The 24673-nt window shown below is 31.4% G+C and overlaps 5 protein-coding genes across 6 annotated transcripts; 2 read left to right on the top strand and 3 right to left on the bottom strand.

The window, feature by feature from the left end:
• On the top strand, positions 382-3586 carry LOC105159929 (10 kDa chaperonin, mitochondrial-like). The gene is made up of 3 exons (XM_011077156.2): positions 382-581; positions 1340-1479; positions 3345-3586. The coding sequence occupies exons 1-3, from the start codon at positions 477-479 to the stop codon at positions 3391-3393; spliced, it is 294 nt and encodes a 97-aa protein (XP_011075458.1). The 5' UTR covers positions 382-476; the 3' UTR covers positions 3394-3586.
• LOC105159930 (serine carboxypeptidase-like 45) lies at positions 3857-6514 on the bottom strand. Its single transcript, XM_011077157.2, has 10 exons — positions 6080-6514; positions 5840-5941; positions 5654-5749; positions 5412-5504; positions 5239-5309; positions 4860-5141; positions 4648-4772; positions 4420-4512; positions 4206-4323; positions 3857-4121 (listed from the first exon to the last, which is right to left on the bottom strand). The coding sequence occupies exons 1-10, from the start codon at positions 6327-6329 to the stop codon at positions 3933-3935; spliced, it is 1419 nt and encodes a 472-aa protein (XP_011075459.1). The 5' UTR covers positions 6330-6514; the 3' UTR covers positions 3857-3932.
• LOC105159931 (mitotic-spindle organizing protein 1B-like) lies at positions 8033-10473 on the top strand. Of its 2 annotated transcripts, none has more exons than XM_011077159.2 (2): positions 8033-8537; positions 8961-9166. In XM_011077159.2, the coding sequence occupies exon 1, from the start codon at positions 8315-8317 to the stop codon at positions 8531-8533; it is 219 nt and encodes a 72-aa protein (XP_011075461.1). In that variant the 5' UTR covers positions 8033-8314; the 3' UTR covers positions 8534-8537; positions 8961-9166. The 2 variants fall into 2 exon arrangements, with proteins under 2 accessions (XP_011075461.1, XP_011075460.1); XM_011077158.2 differs by lacking the exon at positions 8961-9166 and adding an exon at positions 10173-10473 and having other exon boundaries at positions 8036-8537.
• Positions 11411-12142, bottom strand: LOC105159932 (olee1-like protein). Its single transcript, XM_011077160.2, has one exon. It carries the CDS (start codon positions 12050-12052, stop codon positions 11561-11563), a length of 492 nt encoding a protein of 163 aa, XP_011075462.1. The 5' UTR covers positions 12053-12142; the 3' UTR covers positions 11411-11560.
• LOC105160059 (olee1-like protein) lies at positions 15594-16602 on the bottom strand. The gene has a single exon (XM_011077325.2). It carries the CDS (start codon positions 16398-16400, stop codon positions 15909-15911), a length of 492 nt encoding a protein of 163 aa, XP_011075627.1. The 5' UTR covers positions 16401-16602; the 3' UTR covers positions 15594-15908.

Raw genomic sequence — 24673 nt, forward strand, 5'->3', positions numbered from 1 at the left:
TATTTTTTAAATATATTTTTTTATTTTTTAAAAATTTTAACAAGGATAAAATAGTAATGTTCAATTCACCGTTTAAGAGCAACATAATTACTTTTTATTTGTGGGAGTTATTCACAGATTTTCAGAAATAAAGGAGTATTCGTAATTATATCAAATTTTAAAGAAAGTAATTATAATATACCCTAATTTTAAATATGTATTAAGTACAACATTATTGATATAATATAGGGTACTACTTGACCTATTTTAATATTACATGGGGATTTTAGCAGTTTTACTAAAACATCGTTTTTTTTTTTTGGCATTTTAGCCATTAATAATAAAGATGTAGAAATTGAGGCAAATATTCCAACATCAAAGGTCAATCTCGTCATTTCATCCCTCTCCCTGCTCCTAAACCCTTCCTAATCCCTAGCCAACCCCAAAACACCACTCTTCAATTTCCTATTCTGCTTGCTTGTTCTCCACCTAAAGAAATGGCTAAGCGCTTGATCCCGCTTTTCAACCGCGTTTTGGTTGAAAAAATCACTCCGCCGTCGAAGACCACAGCCGGAATTCTCCTCCCTGAGAAAACCAGTAAGGTAATTTCCTCATTCTGCTCATGCGTCCTCTTAATTTTTGCGCAGTTAAATATCGCTTTTTTATTTTGCTTGCGACTGATTGAGTTACTTCTGTTTCTGGGTTTTGGGTTGAAAATGTTGATTACGATTGAAATGTTAATGTTTATTCGAAGAGTTGAGCTGAATGAGTAAGTGGTCTATTTGTTCTTGTGGTGCAGTAAGAATTTGCAAGGCTGATTTTGTTCATCTATTTCTATTTTATGTATATAGTTGGTTATTTGTGTTGGTTTTTCTTTTAAGTTTCTAGATTCCTGACATGGGTTTTAGTTATTTTGCTTACATTTTGTTTCTCGAGTTAACTTATTTTACTTTCAAGATTTTTGGAGTTCTTGAAACTAGAAAATTTCTTTTGAAATCTGTTTTTTTTTTTTTACATTTTTAGTTCTACTATATACTGTACAAATGTATCATTTTTTACCGGAAAATGGTCTGACAGGTAATGATGCATTATTTTTGTTTCTCTTTCACCAAAGCAACACTTATCCACATGAGCGACTACCTCACGTTCAGTTGTTGTGTCTGGATTTTGTGTAGAGAGACTGGCTTTAGCATAGTTTATTTTGTGGTTGTTTATTGTGTTTATTTGAAGTTTGGTCAAGCAGTTACCGGTCATTGATACACTGCATTCCGTTGCAGACACGTATAAGATAATCTAAGTTTAATGTGTTGAAGGTTTTTTATTTTGCTTGACTGAAATTTGATGCCCGACAATGATTCAGTTGAACTCTGGAAAAGTTGTTGCTGTTGGCCCTGGATTCCATGACAGGGAAGGTAAGCTTGTCCCTGTAACTGTGAAGGAAGGAGACACAGTGCTGCTGCCTGAATATGGAGGGACTGAAGTGAAACTTGGTGAAAAGGAGTAAGTCGTGTGTCTTGGTCAATTCGTATCATCTTCATTATGTGATTTTATATCTTGTTTTCCATGTTATGAGTTGCGGAAGCTGAACAGATCAATTTCTTACTAACTTTATATGGGAATTGAATTAAGCTGTTTAGTTTAGTGAACTATAATATTGGCTGAATGACATTTTACCTCTTAGAAAAAATCTTTTTCCCTGACATGTATTTATCGATGGTTATTAGTTAAAGAAACCTTTAGGCTTTAGCTGTACTTCACAGGTTAAATTTTTTTTTTGGCGTAATCCTTTTGTTTTTCTGCATTTCAAAGTTGGAATTATATTCTTTTGTACTCAGTTCTAGATTTGGTTGTTTTCAAATTTTTGCCTTATGAATTATGGTTCTACATTTCCTTGTAAATAACAGTTACTCTGATATCCGAGCAGTTCAATACTGTTTTCTTAAAATTTGACCATTTTCCTTGAAGTATCATTCTCTAGGAAAATGATTGAACTGAAGCTGCCTCGGGACTTAGAAAAGAAATGTTCTTGTAGACTGCACCATATAGCTTCTTGTTTGAGTTCTCTGGACCGAGAGCACTCTTTAGAATTGATTTCTTAATTGCCCAAAGAGCATGGTTTTTCTCCAAAATGCTAGGTTCTGATAAAATATGAACACTACTTTTTCTCAGTTTTTGTTTTTCCTTACATGGGATGACTTATAGGGTGTCCTATCGAGACCCATAGATTGATTCTAAAATCCAGAACCAGATCCAAACCCATTAAAAAAATATATATTGGATTTGGGTTGGGTCTCTATCCATCAATACACATAGTTCTATGTACCCAATATGGACCCCAAAAATATATTTATTTTTCTTCGCTATTCAATTGGACTATTATTTATCAATCGCTCTAACATCAATTGAACAAATTTAAAAATCTTAAGACATCATAACATTATTTATCGTGTAATATTTTCATAAGATTATTTTGAAAACGGTATAATAAATGATATATTATTTAAAAAAATTCTATAAAAAGAGAGTTATTTATAAATTAGTCTCGGTAATTCTGAATTATTGATAAATTATTAGGGGTGCTAAAAATTCGGTTTGGCGGGTTTTCTTCTGTCTGTACCAAAAATCTAACCAAAAAATTCGGTTCAGTTTTCGATTTTTTTTTTTTAAAAGAAAAATCGGTACAATCGGTCGGTATAGTTTGGTTAGGTCGGTTAACCGTACCGACCAAATAATCAAAACTAGATAATCGAAATTAAGAAATATATTTATATAATATATTATAGTTTTATAAGGCATAGTAATATATATAAATTATATTTATAATTTATAAATATATATTATATTATAATAATATAATTTACTGTCTACTTATTTTAAATTTAAAATATAAAAATAAAAAAACTATTAAATTAATTAACTGGCAGATTTTTTTTTCTTATGAATTCGGTAATTTGGTTTTTAACCAAACTGAACCGAAAAAATATCTAGTTGTAACCAAACCGAACTAATCAGTTTGGTTCGGGTTTTTGGTACAGCAAAACTTTTGGTTAACCGATTTGTTCAATTTGGTTAACTGAATTGAACGCCCCTATAAATTATAGGTAAAAATGGAAAATAAAAATAAATTAATTAGTATGATTTGGAGAAAAGATGTATTGGAAAAAAAGAAAAAGAAAATAAAATCGGGTTTGGGTCTGGTTCGGTCTTGAGTGGGGTTAATTTGTTTGGGTCCTTTATGGATCTGGGCTTGGGTAGGGTAAGACCCTACCCTACCCATTGACAAGTATAACTTACATGATGCCTTTTGAATTTGCTATACTTGTATTAGTTCTTATGCTAATATGACCTTGCGATCAATGTTTCAGGTACCATCTTTACCGAGACGATGACATTCTGGGAACACTGCATGATTAATCTGGTGGCAATTCCTACCATGTCAAACCATCCAATACTGAGAATTGTGCTTAGTTTAAGCCATTTATGAGTTAGTGTTCCACCTGTACCTTAGCAACCTGACACCTTGATATTTAGCTGGGATTCAGAGAGGACTCAATTGATGGAAAATTTCATCCTTAGCTAATTTTTAAACTGATTTTCCAGAATTCAACCCTCGTATTCATGTGTTTGTGTGTGTGTGTGGCTTCCATTAGATGGTTTTCCCATGACTAGCTCAAGTGTCTTTGCAAACTAATGCAGAATAATCTACTGCTGAATTTAGTCCAGAGAACTTGACATTTTCCACATTTCCCAGATGTTCTCTGGAACTGAAAAATTTATTCATTTTTTTTTTTGAATGGGAAAGAGGCTCAAGATTTGATTCGTGATGTCTATAGAAACACATTGGTTCAAGTAGGTTTACCATCCTATTTGCAAATGATTCTGAAACCCATGAACTCATTTCTCATTCAAAAGCAAATTCTTGTCTACATTAGCAGATTTATTGCCATGAGGGTTTAGATGAGTCTAACGAGCGAGCTTCTTTCCTTTGTTATGCCATTGAATCGTGGGAGCGGCTTCCCTCCAACGAATGAACTGAACAGAACTAGAGATCTCTCCGGTTGAGAGAATGGTGCTTCATGAGAAGCTCCTCTTATGGTTGCAAATGATAAAAACTCTCCATATGATTGTGTCCAGCCAGCAACCTGCAAATTTCAATATAACCAGTTAAAACCAGAAACAGTTGATTTCATTAATCTTTAAAAATCACGACAGGTTGAACCCCTGACCTGTCTTCCCTCAAACCAAGCACCGTACGGTTCTGATGTGTTCAATTTGAGGTCTTTTGCCAGACCGTTAACCAGTGCCCGAGTTCCAGTAAGTGGAAGGACAGAATCTTGATCACCACTGTCAGGATTGTTTCATAACTTCCACATAAGTTGTTCGAAACACAAGTAAATTTCAAGCAACAGGGCTCTGTACGTACTAATTCTGAGAACTCACCTGTAAACTAATACACGAACGCCAGACTTGACAAGTAAACCAAGAATGCCAATAGTTGGTATCTCCAAGTTTTGCATCTCGTAATGTAGAATACTGTAAACCGAGCAAATGAGTTGAAAGCAGAATAGAGTATATGGGATGTTACATTCATTTTCATTGCAATCTACTGAATATAAAGAGTATATTATGATTATAATTTCTGCAGTTAAAAGTGAGGATGAACGTTACTCGCTGCAAATGCTCCATCTGCTTACTCCAACGAGGCGAGCGTGGAGAGCCTGCTGGACATCTTTTCTGTTTAAGTAGGCATTTGCTTCATCCTCCACACATACATCTATTTTGGGTTCATCTTGCTGAAGAAAAACTGGACAAGTTCACGAAACAATCCGGCCTACTAACACAAAGACAAGATGAAAAAGAATGTAAGAAGGGTCACTCACCACCTGATTTAGAACCTCAGCTTGCAGCATAACAGATGACAAACAAACATCAAGAGTGACATCATAGGTGTCTATGAATCTGCTGATCTCCGACGACACCAGCTTTATTACCCGAGAGCAAACTGGTGTGAGGGCTCCCGAAGCCGCTTGCCTTCTGATTTGGGAGTAGTTGCAGACAGAAGTAAATTGATAATATGTGGCATCAGATATCAGCCCATGAGACCATAAAAACTCAGCCCTTGAGTTGAAATCTGTGTCGAATTCCAGAAGAGGATTTCCAATCTGATATCACCAGAAAATCAAGAATGCAGAGTTGTGTAATCAGTTTCTTGAAGATATCACACTTAAACTGTGAAACACTTATATTTTTTTTACTCACTGCAATCCCTTTGAGATTGAACTTTGCTTTAGATTGTATTATAAGATTGGCCAGCTGTGGAACATAATGCCCTGTTACAATTACAAGAATTACAATTTACTGAAACTTAGATGACAGCTCCATTTGATGCCATGAGACAATGATATACTACTACTCAATCAAGAGAAACATACCACCGTAACTTTCTCCTGTGATGTAAAACTCTCTGTTCTTGTATTCTGGGAACTTGTCGAACCATTTCTCAAGGAAATTAAGGTTGTCTCTAGCTAAACAACAGCAAGAAAAGAGAAGAAACACAACTTAGATATTATGTTGGAATCGGTACAAGCACGGGACTTTAAATATTTCAATTTCTATTGTACTACATTGCCAAATAAATTTCTCATCTTATCAAGTAGATTTCTCACTCTCAGACCTGTCATTTCGTCGTCGACAGATTCGTAGAAGGATTTATTGGCAGAATAAGAGAAACCAACCCCAGCAGGTGATTCCAAGTACAACATGTTTGCAGCTGAAAAGTTATAATGCAGGTGATGTTTGATTCCCAAACAGCAAAATTGCATAATCAATGAAGTGATAAAAAGACAATGACACTGTCTACCTTTATTCCAGCTGTAGTTGTTTCTCACCAACACATTCCCACTTGGTTGAAAGGGGCCATGTTCACTGAAAGCCCCAGCTCCAACAGATGAACAACCAGGCCCTGCGAGATCCATTTTTTCACATCCAAAACGTTACAAATTCCACAAGAATGAGGAAATCTATCTTCTGGGCATTGGTTTCTTGAAAACAGAACAACAAAAAAAACACACACACAACGCGCACGCACTCCACTGAATACCTCCATTCAACCAAAGAACAAGAGGCTTAGAAGCTGGCTCAGTTTCTGCCTCAACAAAGTAGTAAAAATACGATCTTTGCTGCTTTCCACCAATGATAATGTACCCTGAATATTGCTGAAAGCTGACCTTTGGCTGACCAGGCAAACTTACTATCTTATCACCCTGATTCTGGGCTTTCCCTGCTGCTACATAAATCTGCAACACAAAGATCATTGCCAAGACTGACCACCACCATGGCTGAGCCACCATGGTCCTGTTTGCGTAGTGTGTGAAAAACAGAAAAGCTGAGAAAGAGAAAAGAAGGTGCAAATTTTAGGTATATAAGAGGTCTACCTCCACAAGTTTATAATCTACTTTTTATACCAACTTTATTGACTGTTAATCATTTCAAGATTAGAACTGTTAAAGGGCTTTTGTGAGGATAATAATGTAGTGCTGGAAATGCCCACAAGGGCTGAAGCTGCTTTGAACTTTCTGAAAGACCTGACTCAGACTCACTGCATTTCAAATTTTGAAACTTGTGGGCTAGGAAATAATTGAAAATTGTTAAAGGATAAAGGAGAGAGGGAGCACATGTGAATAATCTCTTGTCTGTATTATATGACATTTAATATGATTTACTACTTGTAAATTTAATAATGAAAAGAAATGTAACATTCAATTTTCTAGATGTGTTAGGGGATGGTAATATCAAATGGTCAAATTCTAAATCGAATCCGACTCGATCAAAATAATACACTTATTATATGATTGGTGTCTAGTTCAGGAAAAGTGATCAATCGTGTGAAATACTTGTTCCGTAATTTGATCCCAACAAGAATTTTTAATGTACAACTAGGATGTGTGTATTATTAAAATCTTGGACTAAAAGTATCTGACATCGTGGAACTCGATGTCATGAACTTGTAATTATGAAACTTCAATTTTACTAAATAAGTAAGATGTGTTTTTTAATTTTTTAATTTGAAAGAAGGGGATTCGAATCCCATATTGGTATTATAAGATATTAACGTAAATTTATACGGGCTCGAGCTTTTTTACTTTAGAAGTGAAAGCTAATTGAAAGTTGTATAAATCCCGCATCAGTAACTCGTAATACGATTTTAAATTGAATTTTTGTTTTTTAAATTTTTGGGGTGTTTACTTTTGTAATTGATTATTTATTTCTTAATATATTAATAGAATGAATAATATCTGTCTATAAATATATGGCACAACAAAGTTTAATTAAAATTAAATTAATTCTGATCGAATACTAATTTTTGATAATTTAAATTTTTTAATTGTCAAGAAAAAAATTCATTGGTCAGAAACACATCTATTTTAAATATCTTAATTTTTTATTTCGTATTTATCCGAAATCCTATCTCCAAATTTTAAATTACAATAAAACATTGATAAGAAACATCACTTATTTTAAATATGTTAGATATTTATTTTGTATTTATTTGAAATTTTATCTTCAAGATATAACTGATTTTTTTAATTGACAAGAAAAATCTTATTTTTTTAGAAATATCATATATTTTAACTATAATTAAATATTTATTCCAAATTTTATCTCCAAACCAAATCAAAATCATATATAATTGAATTTGTATTTATTTTGTATTTATCATGTAATTGAAATTGTGTTTGTCTTATATAATTTTATGTGTTAACATTAAATTTTATTTGATATTAATTCAATAAGTATTTATCTTATATGAGTTTATTCTTATGATTAAGTTGAATTTATTAAATATTTAACATTAAATTTTAATTGATATTAAGTTTATTCTTATGGTTTTATTTATTGTGTTCTTTTTCAAATTTTTGATCTGTTTTATTTTGGTTTTGAAATAAAAAGGAATAGATGAATTTGGTGGTAATAGGTATTATATATATATTATATAATTAATGTGAAATATGATAAAATGGAAAGGAATGGTTGGATGTTTGTTCAAAAAAGGTGTATAGGGTATGATTAATGGTTGCACCAACATCCGACCTCGCATGTATTTCTCCACCATCTCATTCATCACTACCCCCTCCCTATCTTTTTCATTATTTACAATATTGGGCCGATGATGCAATTTCAAGTCCATCCAATTTCAAATTTCATCAATACACTTTCTGAGTCCCCCATCGCCGTCGGCTTCAGGATCCGCCACCACTCTTCTCAATTTTCTTCTAAATCAACTTCAACAAAATCTCCTAGTTTCCGGTGCTTCCACATAAATTCTCTGTAGAGCATGGATCCGGAGGCTGCCCGAACTGCCCGGGACTCGCTGGAGTTGGTGTTTCACATGTCGAATATTCTCGATACCGGCCTCGATCGCCACACGCTTTCCATTCTCATTGCGCTTTGCGAAATGGGTCTCAACCCAGAATCCCTAGCCGCCGTGGTTAAGGAGCTCCGCAGAGAATCCCCACCTTCTTCTTCCACGGAAACAGTGGCAACGCCTCCTTAACTAGGTATTTGGCGAATTAATTACGTTTTAGGCCAGCGTTTAGCTTAATTCCTTTTTATTTGCTAATTGCAAAATGGTCGGCATTTATACAAGATTATTTGTCCTTGAGGCCCCTTTTGTGGTACTAGTTAATGATGTAACCTTCTTGTTGATATTTACTTGTATGCTTGTTTATGTAATGGATGAGATAAGAAGGAGAATCATGAACTTTTACTGGCCCATCAACTGCTAACACTATCAACATGTTTTCTTCTACTTGTTTCTTGATACCATACAGTCAACATAATTGTAGCTGGCTTGATGAATTTTTGGTTTGTATGGTTAAAATATTTCAGGAAAATTTTCATGTTTGCATCTGTTTTTTACATTGATTTCATGGTCTTGTTCTAAGTATAACTGCATCTATCATTATTTGAAAATTTTGCAGTGGTTGTATTCTGGGGGATCCTTACTCCTTTCGATGCGAGGACACTACACACTCGAAGTGGCAATGCATTCTTAAATGGATTTCGTTATAGGCGGAAAGACAATATAAGGATTACTAATTATTGGTGTTGGCATGCATAATAAAGTAGTTATGAAACAGAAATCCATATAAGGATCAAGACCCAAGAGGGCTTGAACTTTTAAGAACCCCCCATAAGTATTAAGATATGGTTGTGCAGGCAAAAGGGTCATTAAAAGAAATAAAAGAATTGAGATTTTAACTAATAAATGAAACTCTTATGGCCTGTATCATAAATGTAATATCGTGAATGAAATTCTGAAGCAACCAGAGTTGGGTCTTAAGTTTGAGGCACATGAACCTGTTAGTTAATGTGCTACCACCACCCATTGCCGCTTTCTTGACTTTATTTAAATACATTGTTAATTTTTTTATTATCTACTGTTTTCTAGTCTAAAGTGTAGTACATTGGCTTGGTCATAGGAGGAGAATTGTGCAGGTTAAGACAATAAGAAACAGTGGTGAATATCTGGAGTTCGATTCTGGTTCTTAAGGAGACATTTGAGAAGGTTTAACGGCAGAGTGAATTTTTTGAATCTGGGATTTATTCACATCAAGTTCATTGATAGAACCAAAATTTGGTTTCTGAATCCATTGAAGATGCATGGTATCTACTAGGAATTGCTGCTTTGTTATTACACACCTCATGTTTTGTGTCAGTGGTATTGAAATTTTTAGAACTTTCACATCCTTGTGTTACTCTGCATAATTGATTACCTTTTTGTGGTAAAACGATACTAATTTTTAGAATATCATAATCGTAGTTTCCTCTAGAATAAAGTGATGCATATAGCCAAAATCGTATGAAGATCCATCTGTTGTTTGATCTCCTGGGGAAGTGTTCAGGTAGCCGCCACTTTCAAGATCAAAACATGTATAACCTAACAAGTAACAGGAAAGGATTTCTGTGCGTGTCTGCATAATGAGAATAGAACTGCTGGTTTATACGACATGCAACCGAGAATGGGAACTTCACTGCTTAAGCTGAGATTGCTGAACAAAGTGCAAGCAACTTTAGTTGAGAATGGATTTCTAATGCTTACTGCTGCTCTGTTCCTTAGAACATTGTTACTCATCCATTTTCCCATCACGTATTTTACTAACTATACTTTGTGGTTTCACTTCCTATTATAGGATGTGCAATGGCGCACAGGGTGCTTATGAGAGAATGGAATGATTCAAAACAAAGAACACTCCTGCTTGTTACTGAGTAGGTGGTTGATTTGTAATGTAGAATTCGAGTAAGAAGCGAATTAGGCAATTGTTTTGTGCTTCAGCCAAATATTTCTTACTCTCTTGGGTTGTAAATACTCTATATTTAGGAAATGTCCATCTTTTTTCCTACTTGAAATTGATTCTTAGGTTTGCTATTACCTTTGTTTGGACAGGGAATTGAAGACAAGAACAACTCTTAGCTATGCATGCTTCTAATTAATCTGTGTTTCTAGAAATTCTTATCAATGTCCACACTGGGATTCCACTAATTTTTCTCTTGGACATGCATAATGGTTGCCATTTCCATTTTATCTACTTTACTGTATATTCTTGGTTTGGCCCATTTGATGTTGGTTTTTAAACGCAAAAGTATTCGAAAAATCTTTCTACAAGAATTCTCAAAAAATAGAATATAAAAAATAAACAATGGAAGAAAAATTGATGTATAAAATAAAGCAACCAATGTCTTAAAAAAATCTGTTGTCGTGGCCTCCCAACAGTAAGAAATGGTCAAAGTGGAGAGTTGAGTTTCTAAACCAAAAATGAACAGATTAACAAATCACAGGTGGTATGAATTTGGGCTTCCCTCCTTTTCTCTTGGTAAGGCCCAAAAAGGGTCTTAAACAAGGAAGATCCACATGTTATTTAGCAGAGTTTAGACTGGTCAATGGGAATCGACTCTAAACCTGGACCCTTGGATGAAAGACACGTGGCACATCCCCATGCCTTCCGTACATTGATCTTAAGTTATAAATACTTCTTAACCCAAATATTCATGTATTGATTGCTCCTATCTTAAGACCTCATGGCTGTTGGCCGTTCTCTAATTTAATCGTTTTGAGTATTTTCCTCGAGCGATCCTAACACTTTTAACATGCAACATTGATGATTTCAAGCTTATTTCTCGTGAATGAGACCTTGTTAGTGGGATTATTATGGGACAGTCCAAGTATCACAAGTTTAAAACTTTTGAACAAAACAATTGATCTGACCAGATTACAAGTCCAACTCCTGGTAATCAAGGAAAACAAACACGGCCCTATAGAATTGGTAAAAGAGTTGTTTTTTTCCTTTTCTTATCAATTAACATGATATGTTGATTATGGTATTGAAAGATAGAAAAATGATGACTTTAATAAAAAACTCAAAAATGAGTCTAGTAATCAAGATGGTCAACATGATTGAGTATGTTTGGCAAACGTGAAACGTTTTACACTTTCATGTACATAAATGTTATATTTTATTAGGGTTTTGTAGTTCACAACTTAAAGAAATGAAGCTCATACATAATTGCATCAAAGTAAGATCTATTCATCTTTCTTAGCCTCTTCAAGCTCCTTGAAGAGCTCAGCGCACTCGGGCAGGGCTTCCTTCCTGGTGAAGGCGAGAGGGTTGGCGTGGCGGAACTCATCATGGAAGCCATTGTTCAGGGTGAGGGTGACTTCAGCTGCAGGCTTCTCATCTGGAATCTCAGCGCAGTCTGCCATGCTGCTCTTCACCAATGTCACTGCACACAAGTCCTCGCTGCCATGATCACCTTCTGCCGTCAATGTGTACACTCCCTTGTCGTTGGTCTCACCCTCCAAGGTGTATGTCACTTTCTCGGTCACCTCGTTTTTGCATTCCAACTTCACTTTTGCTCCTGGCATAGGCTCGCTATATCTGTTGGTGAAATTGGCACGACAGACTTCACAATAGACCTTTCCATCAACAACGAATTTAGGGGCATGGGAGGCGGCAACGTCGAGGAAGCAGAGTGCTACAGCTAAGATGATTGCAACTTGTGTGAACCTCGCCATTGCTGTAATTGACCCCTTTTGTGCTTTTTTCTCTCTTCTCTTACTTGAACTCTTTATTGGAATGAGAAAGTACACAAAAGAGGATCTAATTGTGAGTTATTTGGTGATTATGGAGAGGTGATGAGGGGTGTATTTATACACTCGTTCTTGGTGATTGATTGTTACTTCTCTGAGGTAGAAAAGATTTCAGTTCGGGTTTTGTGCAGCACCAGGAGAATTATGCAACCCCCGCGCTCTTCGTATTCATAGATAATTTGAAGTTGTTGCGGAGAGACGTACGTGTAAACTGTACTGCTGACCAAGTATTCGAAATGTTTCCATTTTTCAAAAAAAATAAAGTAGCAATTGGGGCATCCAATTGCAAGTTTTAGCTTTATCATGATATGATATGAATTATATAATACCACAAAACACATAAAACATATATAGTTTTGAAAAATTTTAGGGTTAATTACACTCTTACCCCATCTAAAAATATGAAATTATATTTTTCTTTAAAAAAAAATTGAAATCACAAGTACACCCCTTCTGAAATTGTCTATTTATTGTCGATCCCATTTCGTTGGGTTCGGCCATTAGCAAATAAAATTATAAGTTTTTTATTTTGTGGTTATATAATTTTGGTACTTTGGTATTTTTATCCTTTATTTTTTAGGATTACAAAATAATTCTATATTTTTTAAAAATTAGCAATTTTTGGTCCTTTCGGTGCCGGATTTCGCAAAAAGCCGAAATAAATCATGTGCACCTCATGTGAATCATTTAAATTGGCGCTTTTGTTTTGATTGGTTCACTTTTGGCAACATTGACGATTTTTTATTAAAAAAAAAATAACGTGCATGATTTATTTTAACAACTTTTACAAAATTCGGCACTGAAAGGACCATAATTACAGAATATTAAAAAAAGTTACAAAACTTTTTTGCCCCCTAGAAAGATAAAGCATAAAAATGCCAAAATCGAGAAGGGCATATGATTTACTCTGACAACTTTTACAAAATTCGGTGTCAGAAGGACCAATATCCGAAATGTTAAAAACTTAATTACAAGAATATTTTGCAATCCTATATAGATGAAAATAAAAATACCAAAATGCGGAATTACAAGACCAAAAATATATTTAAGCCTTTGATTTTGCCCCTCATTTAATATTTTCATACATAATTTTGTGCTTATAAAGTAATAAATATAATATATATGTGTATATATGTAGTGGGATTTAACATCATTGTATTTTTTCTCTTATAAGTATAAAATTATTATATGGGAATGTTAAATGAAAGGTAAAATTGTAAATTTATGTAAATTTTTTAGCTAAGGTTAGTATTTGTCATCAAATCCGTATCAAATGAGGATAGGTATAAATAGTAAATTTTTTAAGAAGGTATAAATATAATTTTAAATTTTTTTTGAGAAAAAAAAATATAATTTTACATTTTTAAAGAGGATGTGGAAGCGTAATTAACCCAAAACTTTAAGGTGCGGCATTGAACTTGAAACAATTTCTCAATAGATATCAATTTATATATTCTGTCAGTATTTGTTTGCTTTGATATATGGTTCAATATTTTGGAATCATGTTATAATAGGGAAAAGTATTATTTTAGTCTATTAAGTATGTCTAATTTTAATTTTAGTTTGATAATTATGTCTATTTTTGTTTAGATTCAGTAACTTACGAAATTGCTTACTTTTAGTCATCTGGCAGATTTTCGGATAGTTTTACCCCTATGCAACTTTTGAAAGGCAGTTTTAGTCCATATGCACTCATAGGGGTAAAATTATTCGAAAATCTGCCAAATGACTAAAAGTAAGCAATTTCGTAAGTTACTGGATCTAAACAAAAATGGACATAATTATCGGATTAAAATTAAAATTAGACATACTTAGATAACTAGAATAATACTTTTCCCTGATATAATATATATATATATATATATAATTTATTGTTTGGTTGAAGTGTTTGATATGTGTGATGTCCTTATATTCCAATCATATGTTTGTTTGGATTTTCTATATTAAAATAAGGGTAAATGTTATATTTGATCTCTTAATTTTTTTGTTTAAAATTATTTTATTTCTTCAAGTTCAGTTTTTTATTTTTGTATCTATAAATTTTAATTTTTGCCTCATTTTGATCCTTCTGGTCATTTTTCAATAATATGGTTAGAGATTGATTTTTCGAAGAGTAAAATGGTCAATTTAAATAAATTTTATCACTTTAGTTCCTTAAATTTGTAAAATTATCAGATCAGTCTTTTTTTTTTTATACATATATAAAGGAAACTATTTTATTTTTTTATATTCTTATATGGTGGATATGACTTAATTATTTTGTATGCAAAATAAAAACTTTGAATTCTTATAAATATAATAATAACATATAGCTTAACTTAAAATAATAATTTTTTTTATTTTCAAAAGTGATAAAAAATCAAAATTATGAACAAATTTTATAGAACTTATCTAAATTGAAAATATAATTAAAAAAATTATTTGTTTAGTCCTTTAAGTTTGCCTGCTATTAATTTTAGTCCTTTAAATTTATCTATTTTGATTTTAGTCCGGTAACTAAAATTGCTTAATTCTATATTTTGACTCAATCTCGGACAATTTACCCTACACATGTTCTCAAAAGCAATTTTGGTTCATATATATCCATTCATTTTGTATCTTATAGATAAAGTTCGCCTAAAATGATATAAGAGTTTTGGTCTATTGAAAAAATATTTATTTATATTACACTTAGAGCATTAGGATGGACTATGAACCTTTATCATCAAAGGGGCAAAAGAGTTATAAGTTAGACTAAAGAACCAAATTTATGAAAATTGATAGATAAAGGACTAAATATAATACTGCCAAAGATAAAGGACCAAGATGAATTCAGACCAAAGTTATAAGATGAAAATTTTCTTTTTCCCTTCAAAAAGTCTAAGTCAGTTTTTTAATTTTAGGAGTTAATGATATGTCTAGTAAAATTAAATTTTAACAGTATTTAATAAATATTAACACACTATAAAGTATATGATTTTTTTCTACATACTATATATAGCCAAAAGAAGAAAATTGAGTAAATACAAACAACCACGACTTTACAACGCCTATTAGTAAAAACTAAAAAGTATACATTCACTACAAGAAAATTATTCAATAGCAACGAAAAAAAATTAGCGTCGAAGTAATAGTAAGTAAAACTCTCGTTGCTAATCTATATTATCTAATTCAAGAAATTTACTTGCCAATGAATTTAGCAAGGGAAATGAACTTGCAACGAATTTAGTAACGAATTGTTTAAAAGATATATTACATAATGTAGATCAACAATGAAAGTTTTACTTGCTAATTAGCTCGAAGCTGATTTTAACATTAAATTTTTTCGTGGCTATTGATGATTTTTCTTGTAGTGATTATACAGGTTACATACATGAAATGACCATTGAATAAGGGGCAGCCTTGTAATTATACCTTGTATAAATGTAGGCCAAGACTCTTTTAGAAATTATTTTGATGCGTTTGATTTGTACACCAAAAAGAGAAAGCAAAAGGAAATATTAGACCAAATCTGACTGGATCTAAACTAATTATACTTGTCAATCACATGACAAGTATATCGTACAAGCTTACTTTATAATTGATTTGATTCAGTCAAGTGTGATTTGGTGTAAGAACTTCACTGTCTCTTCCACTTTTCTTTACGTTGGAGGGCAAGGAAGTAATCAAGATGGTCCACATGTTTGTGGGCAAATGTGAAACAACGTACACTTTTCACGTATAATAGATTATGTCTAATTATACATGCAATTGACAATGTAAAAGAATTATTAGCTCGTACATAATTGCATCAAAACAAGATCTATTCGTCTTTTTTAGCCTCTTCAAGCTCCTTGAAGAGCTCAGCGCACTCGGGCAGGGCTTCCTTCCTGGTGAAGGCGAGAGGGTTGGCGTGGCGGAACTCATCATGGAAGCCATTGTTCAGGGTGAGGGTGACTTCAGCTGCAGGCTTCTCATCTGGAATCTCAGCGCAGTCTGCCATGCTGCTCTTCACCAATGTCACTGCACACAAGTCCTCGCTTCCATGATCACCTTCTGCCGTCAACGTGTACACTCCTTTGTCGTTGGTCTCACCCTCCAAGGTGTATGTCACTTTCTCGGTCACCTCGTTTTTGCATTCCAACTTCACTTTTGCTCCTGCCATAGGCTTGCTGTATCTGTTGGTGAAATTGGCACGACAGACTTCACAGTAGACCTTTCCATCGACGACGAATTTAGGGGCGAGGGAGGCGGCAACGTCGAGGAAGCAGAGTGCTGCAGCTAAGATGATTGCAACTTGTGTGAGCTTTGCCATTGCTGTAATTGACCTCTCTTGTGCTTTTTTCTCTCTTCTCTTACTTGAATTCTTAATTGGAATGAGAAAGTACACAAAAGAGGATTCGATTTGGTGATTATGGAAAGGTGAGGAGGGGTGTATTTATACAGTCGTTCTTGGTGATTGATTGCTATTTTTGTGAGGTTGAGAGCTCATTTCATCCGACTTTTGTGCAGGAGCAGAAGGATTCTCTCGCCAGTCCGCTCATGTAGATGATTTGGGGTTGGCTTCTTGATTTGTTAGAATATGTGTTAAATAATCATGTACCTAAAATCTATCCCAAAGTGGGAAGGATAATTTAAGGGATAATTAGGGAAAATCACATTCTTTTTCTTATATATTATAACTTTTTTTAAAATTTAATTTCGTTTGTAATGATAATATATACACTGCAAGATATATAATATTTCATCGTAATTAATTTTCACAATTAAAAATAAATAACAATAGTAAATAGTCATTGACCTCGACCATGCAATGTTTGTAGTTTTGCGAGTGTGACTAAAATACTTGTCATAGGGAAAAGCCATGACAAATATTTTTGCCATGATGGATAATACGTTTCTATATCGATTTTATTTAACTGTAGTTAATAATACCACAAATTTAAATCGTTCGCCGCTAAAATGTAGAAAATAGTAAATTTTCCTACGGTGACATTACATTGTCAAAACATTTCATTTGATGTTTGAGATCTGTGTATTATTTTTAGAAAGAATGATATTTTTTTTTAATTAGGAAACAACTCAATTTCAGAAAAATAAAATGTTATGAATTTATTATCAAAGATTAATAATTATTTTAAACATAATTTGAATAAAGTAGGATTACTTAAACCAATACATGAGATAAATGCATAAAGAAAACATGGGATTTGTTTAATTGTTTCCAATTTTACGTTGTCCAAAAGACATTCTAATATTTACCCATATTCTTTAAAAAAAAAAAAAAAACCACATAGTTGAACGTGTTTTAATTTATTTTAAGAAAAATATATACAAAGAACTTCAAACATAGTATAAATATCAATTAGGCTAAATTCCAGCAAATTCCTCCAAAGATTTGATGTAATTATGAATATTCACTTGTTGTTTGAAAAATTACCAAATACCCTCCTTATTTTAATGACCGTATAACAATTAGTCTAATTCGTTAGGTTTTCATCCATTTTTTGTCCTTGTGGGTTAAGAATTATAATTTTATTTATCTTTTAGAATTTTATAATTTTTTTATGTACTAAGTGGATATTTTTTTGGTAATTTTTTGAATTTTTTCATCTACCTCGTCCAAATTTTTTATAATTTTATATTTTTTTAAGAAAAGCAAAAAAATACAGTAAGGGCAAAGTTGATAATTCCATACATCTATTCAAGAATTATACAATTTCATCAAATATCAGGGGGTATTTGTAATTTTTTAAACAATGAGAAAATATTTGTAATTATGTCAAATCTCAAGAGAGGTCATTGTAATTTACCCTATTAATTAATATCAAAATTTCTTAATAAAAAATATTCTTTTATATATATTTTTATAGTACCTGAACTATGGTCGTAGTCTAGCATTCAAAAGACGAGTGTCAAAGCACTACTTTGATCCACCATTAGAATTCAAACAAATTTCAGAATTTGAAGACTTCAATTCAAAGACAATCCATTCTTTTTCTCAAAAAAGTAGTACAAAACTAGTTGGGGGAGAATTCTATTTTTGGTCCCTAAATTATTCTATGTATTTTATTTCAGTCCCTAAAGAATCACCATTTATACTTCTAGTCCCTAAACTGATGATACATAGTTGTTCTCATTAATTGACTATTAAATCGAACATCAATGATTTTCTTATGTGCTTTATTCCTTAGCCTCATGTCCGGGCGACAAGATACTTTTCATCTGATTTAGCGGTCATTCGACAGAAATAACCAAAATAATAAAAATTAAAACATGCATGTTTAGGGACCAAAAATGGAAATGCTGATTATTTAGGGACTGAAATCGAGTAAGTGGTATTATTTAGGGACCAAAAGGTTAATTCTCCCATATACTAGTTGAATGTAATTACTTGCTATAGTAATCTAAACTTTTTGCAATTGATTAATGAATAATTAATGTAATTTACTAATAAAAAAAACCACCACATTAGGGCTTGACTAAGTATTAAAGTTGAACTAAATAATTATATTATTATTTTGAATAATGTGAACACTATTATCTTGAAAAGGGCTTCATTCAAAATATATTAACTATCCACATTCTTTTATTATTATTATTATTAATTTCTTTTTTAAATTTGAGTGGCTTGTCCTTGACTTTTTGCCACCACTCACCTTGATTCAATGAATTTGAAGATGTTTATTTATTTATTTTTTAGAATTGTTTTAGCAACATAGACTTGTTCCCAAAGGCATGTGGCTGTCTTGACCATAGACTTTTGACCAAACTCACCATAAATTACATTTTACTTCATTTTAGAGAGTTTGGGTTAAATTTATTTTAAATATCTTATAAATTTATATTTTTTGTAAAATATTTTTAAAATATTATTTTTTGTCTTAAAAAGGGGTTTATAAACTCCTACGATTTTAGTTTTGGAGTTTATAAGCTCATTTTTCAAGACTTTATCAAATACTTTTCAATTTTTTTATTAGATATTTAAGAAAGCTTATAAGCCCATTCAAACACCCTTTTAGGGATCGGACAAGTCGCTTGTCAACAAAAACAGACGATATAAGTAAATATTTCAATTAAGAATTAATATTAGTTATTCATTATTAATATATAGTAATTGAATTTTTACGGTATTTGAACTCAACCGCGATATTTATTACTCTTTTTTGGATGAAGAAGATTAAATTAAATATTTCTTGATTTTTTTTTTAAAAAAAGAAGAATTTGAGTGCTACAATTTCTTTAAAAATAACAACAAAGATATGGTGCAGTTGACTTACGGTGCTGGAAAATGGTTGTGTGTCTTTTGGTAAATGCTTGAATATTTCATTTCATGTACAATATATATATATATATATATATATAATAAATTACGTGTTTGGTTTAACTTTTTGCCTAACTTCTGATTGAATCTTGTAATGTATTTACACGTATATATATATATATATATATCCAAACATGGATTTCATAATTGTCCTTAATAAATAAATAAATAACAAAAATATGATAAAAGGTTGTAATAAAAATCTTGGTAGGTTGGCCGATTTAGAGGTATTTGGGATTTGAGAAAATGAAACTGTTAGGTTTGTTGAGAAATTTTCAATTAAAATTTTTCGATACTTAAGTTAATTAGTAGGGTTCGAGATCAAATGGAAGAAATATAAGATTTTTCAATCGAAATGACGTATCTTGGCCCAAAATACCTATAGGGTATTTATAAGACAACTATGCGTACTTGTACGGGTCTGCATGCTATGATCTTAGATGATGTGTGACCCGATCCGTCTCAAAAATACATGGATCACAATTGATACTAATAGCATTCTTCTTTTTCAATTGTTGTTAAATATAAATATTTAATATTGATAATTATAAATGATCTATTTTAAAAAATAATATTACATCAGTTTCGCTTTAAAAAAGATAGCGTAATTCTTTTATGAATGATATGGTTTGAGGATATTGAGAAAATTATTATTTTGTATACCAAAAACACCCCTTGCCACATCATATTTATTCTTTGGTTAAAGACATTCACATATTTTTTTAGTTAAATTTTATAACATATTATAAAATATTTAAAGTAAGTTTTGCAAAAAAAAAAAAAAGAGTTTATAACTTCAAAAAAAATATTAGGAGTTTATAAGCTCTTTTTAAAAAGTGCAGAGTTCGTATTTTTAAAATTTTAACAAACTATTTCAAATTAATTATGAATTTGTTGTTACTGATATATTATAAGTCCCGTTATTTTTTTTAATCTACATATTTCAAGATTTTAGTTTTGGAATAAGATTTGACATCTTATAAATTCTAAAAACATCGTAGTTGTAGAGGCTGTTTGGCAAATTAAGCTTATGTAATATTTTATAAGCTCCTACATTTTATACAGAATTTTTCAAGGAATTAAATTAAGATGTTGAATTTTGAAAATTGAGCTCTCAAAATATTTGGATAAATAAGTTGTTAGAACTTATAAGATTTTAGAGTATTTGGTACAAAAGTTCTTTATACTGTAATAGTCATAGAAGATGCCATTAAACTATTCTAACTTAAATTGTGGTAAATTACAACAACCTCTTTCGAGGTTTGACATAATTACAAATACCCCCTCTTTATTTAAAAAATTGCTAATGCCCCCCTAATGTTTGATAGCATTATATAATCTTTGGATGAAAGTATAAAAATTGTCAACTTTGCCCTTACAGTATCTTTTTATTTGTTTAAAAAAAATCAAATGGGGTGGATGGAAAAAATTTTAAAATTCTAAAAGAATTATCCAATTAGATCATAAAAAAATCGTAATATTTTAAAAAAATAAATAAAACTGTACTTTTTAATTCACAAGGGCATTTTTGTCAGTTCACCATAAAAAATAAATGAAAATCTAACGGATTGAGCGAATTGTTGGACGACTGTTAAAATTAGGGGGGTATTGATAATTTTTCAAATAATGAAAGAGTATTCGTAATTATACTGAACCTCAGGGGAGGCCGTTGTAATTTTTCTTAAAATTATAGAATAGATAATTTTACTCTAGAGGGAAAAACATCAATTATGCAAAAAAAAAAAGGTAGAAATACTAACAACGTTATGAGTGTGTTTTTGTCTATTGAACGTTAAATTGACTTAAGTATCGAAGGATCTTAATTGGAGATATTCTAACTAGCTTAACCAGCTTCTCTTTTCTCAGGGACCATATATTTTCGAGTAACCTTCATCGAACTCGAATCTAGCGACCGCAAAGAGCTCATCACATTTCTGATCCAAATTACGTATGATTAATTTGATTCAATCGAATTTGATTTAAATAACAATATTTTTCAATAAAATAAGCCTAAACTCCACATCCCAGATGTTGAAATTCATAAATCATCCAAATACTTCTGATTCTCAAATACAAACACATTTGAGAAGTGTGAAAAAAGAAATTGAAAAAGAAAAAGAAAAGTGGTGGAAGTATTAAGAATTTTATTGGAAAATGGAATACACGTGTTAATAACTTTTTTTTAATAAATAAATAAATAAATAAAATAAAATTTGGAGGAGACTTTAGGATGAGGGAAGAGATAGGATGAGGATTGGATGAGTCATCCCATTACCCTCCCATTTTCCTACCACAACATATATCAACTCCAGACACGTACCATCAACAATTCAACCTATATATTCTTCCACTTCACACGTGTCGGTTTTCTGTAATAATTTTTAGGTTGATTTACCTAGAACAAATCAAATATACATCAATTAGGAACAATTATTCAATTTTTTGCTAATATCAGCAAATTCAGTAATTTTTTTACTATCGAAAGATTTATTTGTTAAGGTAAAAACAAAAATCAGGAGTACTTTAAGATTGCAGATTGCAGATAATTTATGTATTATTACATCAAACTTTAAAAAATGTCCGTATTATTATCCCATAATTGTTTTATTTTAACATATAAGTTTCCACCTATCTGTAAATTATTACATTATTGCATATATATATAGCAAAATGGGATTTAAGATTCTTGATGTCCAACATTTATTATAGATTTATGAAATGGGAAAACATATGATTAGAAAAAATATTTATAAAATCCTCAACATTATATCAGCAAAAGATTATTAAATTAGGGGTAAAATACAATTTACCTCAAATATGTTAATTGAGCCAAAAAAAAATCATATAAAAAAAATTAGTCCATTATCCCCTATAATTTAGAAAAATAAAGTAAATTATCTTCCTATCTAAAATATTATCGAGGAGTTATTTGTTTTGGAATACTGATACTGATTCTCCGAACCCTCCTCATTAACAAGAATTCGCCTTAATATATTTCGACTTATTTATCATTGGACCAACGAATTATTAATAGCAAAGCATAGTATATATATATATATATATAATGTAATTGATTATTTTTTTTAGTTGTACATTAATAATATAATTAGATCCGATTTAAGTTAAAATTTTATTACGTGAAGATGCATATGCACCAAAAATCTCTTATGTACAAGTTGTCACGTGATGCAAACAACAAAAGTTTTAGTTATGTCCTATAAAAAAATTTAATATACGAATTCTGAATATATAATTTGTTTTTAATAATAATATTTTATTTTATTATTTTTTTAAATTTAAAATTAATATTTGAGTTTGAATAGGTTGAATGATATGATAATTATTAGAGTCTTGTAAGAAAATAATAATAAGTTGAAGCATCTTCTTAGGTGCACATTAATAATAAGAATTATAGAGTTGAAGAGTTTATGCGCTAATTATTATTGCTCACCATCACGTGAAAATGGTCGACTTTCAAGATAGTATTTTAAAATATAAAGGATGAGTTTCGAAATTCCTAAAATACCCTCCGAATTTAAAATAAATATATCTAATACAAAAAATATTATTTTCGATAAATTACAATAAATTCTTTTGAAATTTAATAATTACAATTAAATTCTCATTATTTGAAAATTTATTAATACTATCTTGATATTTGATGAAACTATATCAATTTTTTATGAACGTATGAAATTGTGAACTTTGCTATTTTTTTTAAAAAAAAAAAATTGGACAACTTGAATGGAAATTTTGAAAAATTGTAAAAATATTCTCAACTTTTTCCATAAAGACAATCTAAAAATTTGAAAAGAAAAATGATAGAATTATAATTTACAATTCACGAGGCCATTTAGATCAATTCACCACAAAAATGAAAGAAGCCTAACGAAAATTAATGGATGGGGTATGATATTGGACGGTCGTTAAAACCGATGGGTGTTGATAATTTTTAAATAATAATGGCATATGTATAATTATGTGAAATCTCAAAGGTGCTCGTAATTTATCTTATTGTATTTTATGTTAGAAATGTTATTACACAAAAATACATAAATAAATATATGACCAATGAGGTAGGTGGAAAATAATTATCGAAAATTATTGTATAAAATATATTTTTTTAAATATATAGATGATTTTAATTTTTAGACATATCAAATAAGATATGATCCGGGTCAAATCCTCGCGACCTCTTTGGTATGGTGAGCTGGTCCTCCAAGCGGTTCGAGGTCACTACCTCTTCCAGACCAGTGATTGGGTGCTGAGAAAATAAGCAAATCGTTAGGCTTGCTGGGGTGGCCCCAGCTAAAACCTTCTGATGCTTAACTCATTGTTTGGTTGTGAGGTGATAAAAGCAGCTTGTTTGCAAGCTGAAGGGCCGAAGCGACCAAAAGTAGAGTGATGAAAATGACATACCCTAAATGCACTGACTGCGGAATATTTGTAGCGTAAGACCGGGGGTCTGGTTTGTCCAATGAGTGTCCTCTGCGTGTCCAAGTTGTCAGGGTCGGGTCGCCAGTCCGGGTCAGATCAATCGAAAATACACGGATCCTTATAATTTTGTGCCCTTCTAGGGGCAAAATGGCCTTTCTCTAATAAATTATATATATATATACTAGATACAGAGCACGTAACACCTGCGCGCATAATCTTTAATAATATTTTGACCTATAATAAATTAGTAATAAGTCAAATAAGTATGGAGGGACCTGCAATAAGGTAAATGTTAAATTTCATTCAGTTTTTTTTTAATATAAATAAATTTTAGTAAATTTTAACTAAAGGAGGGATCAATTTGTTAGACGAAAGCAAGTTTCAAAGATACTAGATGTAATTCAAACCACATAACATCTACGTGCAATTACATCAAATTTCATGAGAGGGGACTGTTATTATCTCTAATTTTAATTGACATCCAATTTACCATACCATCTTCCTTTCCTTTTCTATAGACAAGATTTGAACAATTTCGAGTCCAATTACTATCATAATTCAGTATATTTCACCAATATAATTTTCATATCGACAAAAAAATAAAATAAAATAAAAATCGAACCAACAATCATCTATTTAGAAGTGATACCATCCTTATGCAACAATTATTAGGCCATGGCATCTTCCTCTATTCATGTAACTGACCTACGTATAATGGCTTTCAAAGCTAACTGACATTTGGTTGCATTTATTTCAACAAAATCTTTATTGCAAATTAACATTTTCACTATTGGTATTTAATTACATTGGAAGAGAAATACAGCAGG

This window comes from Sesamum indicum, linkage group LG4 (assembly GCF_000512975.1).
Source record: "Sesamum indicum cultivar Zhongzhi No. 13 linkage group LG4, S_indicum_v1.0, whole genome shotgun sequence".
NCBI classification, from domain to species: domain Eukaryota; kingdom Viridiplantae; phylum Streptophyta; class Magnoliopsida; order Lamiales; family Pedaliaceae; genus Sesamum; species Sesamum indicum.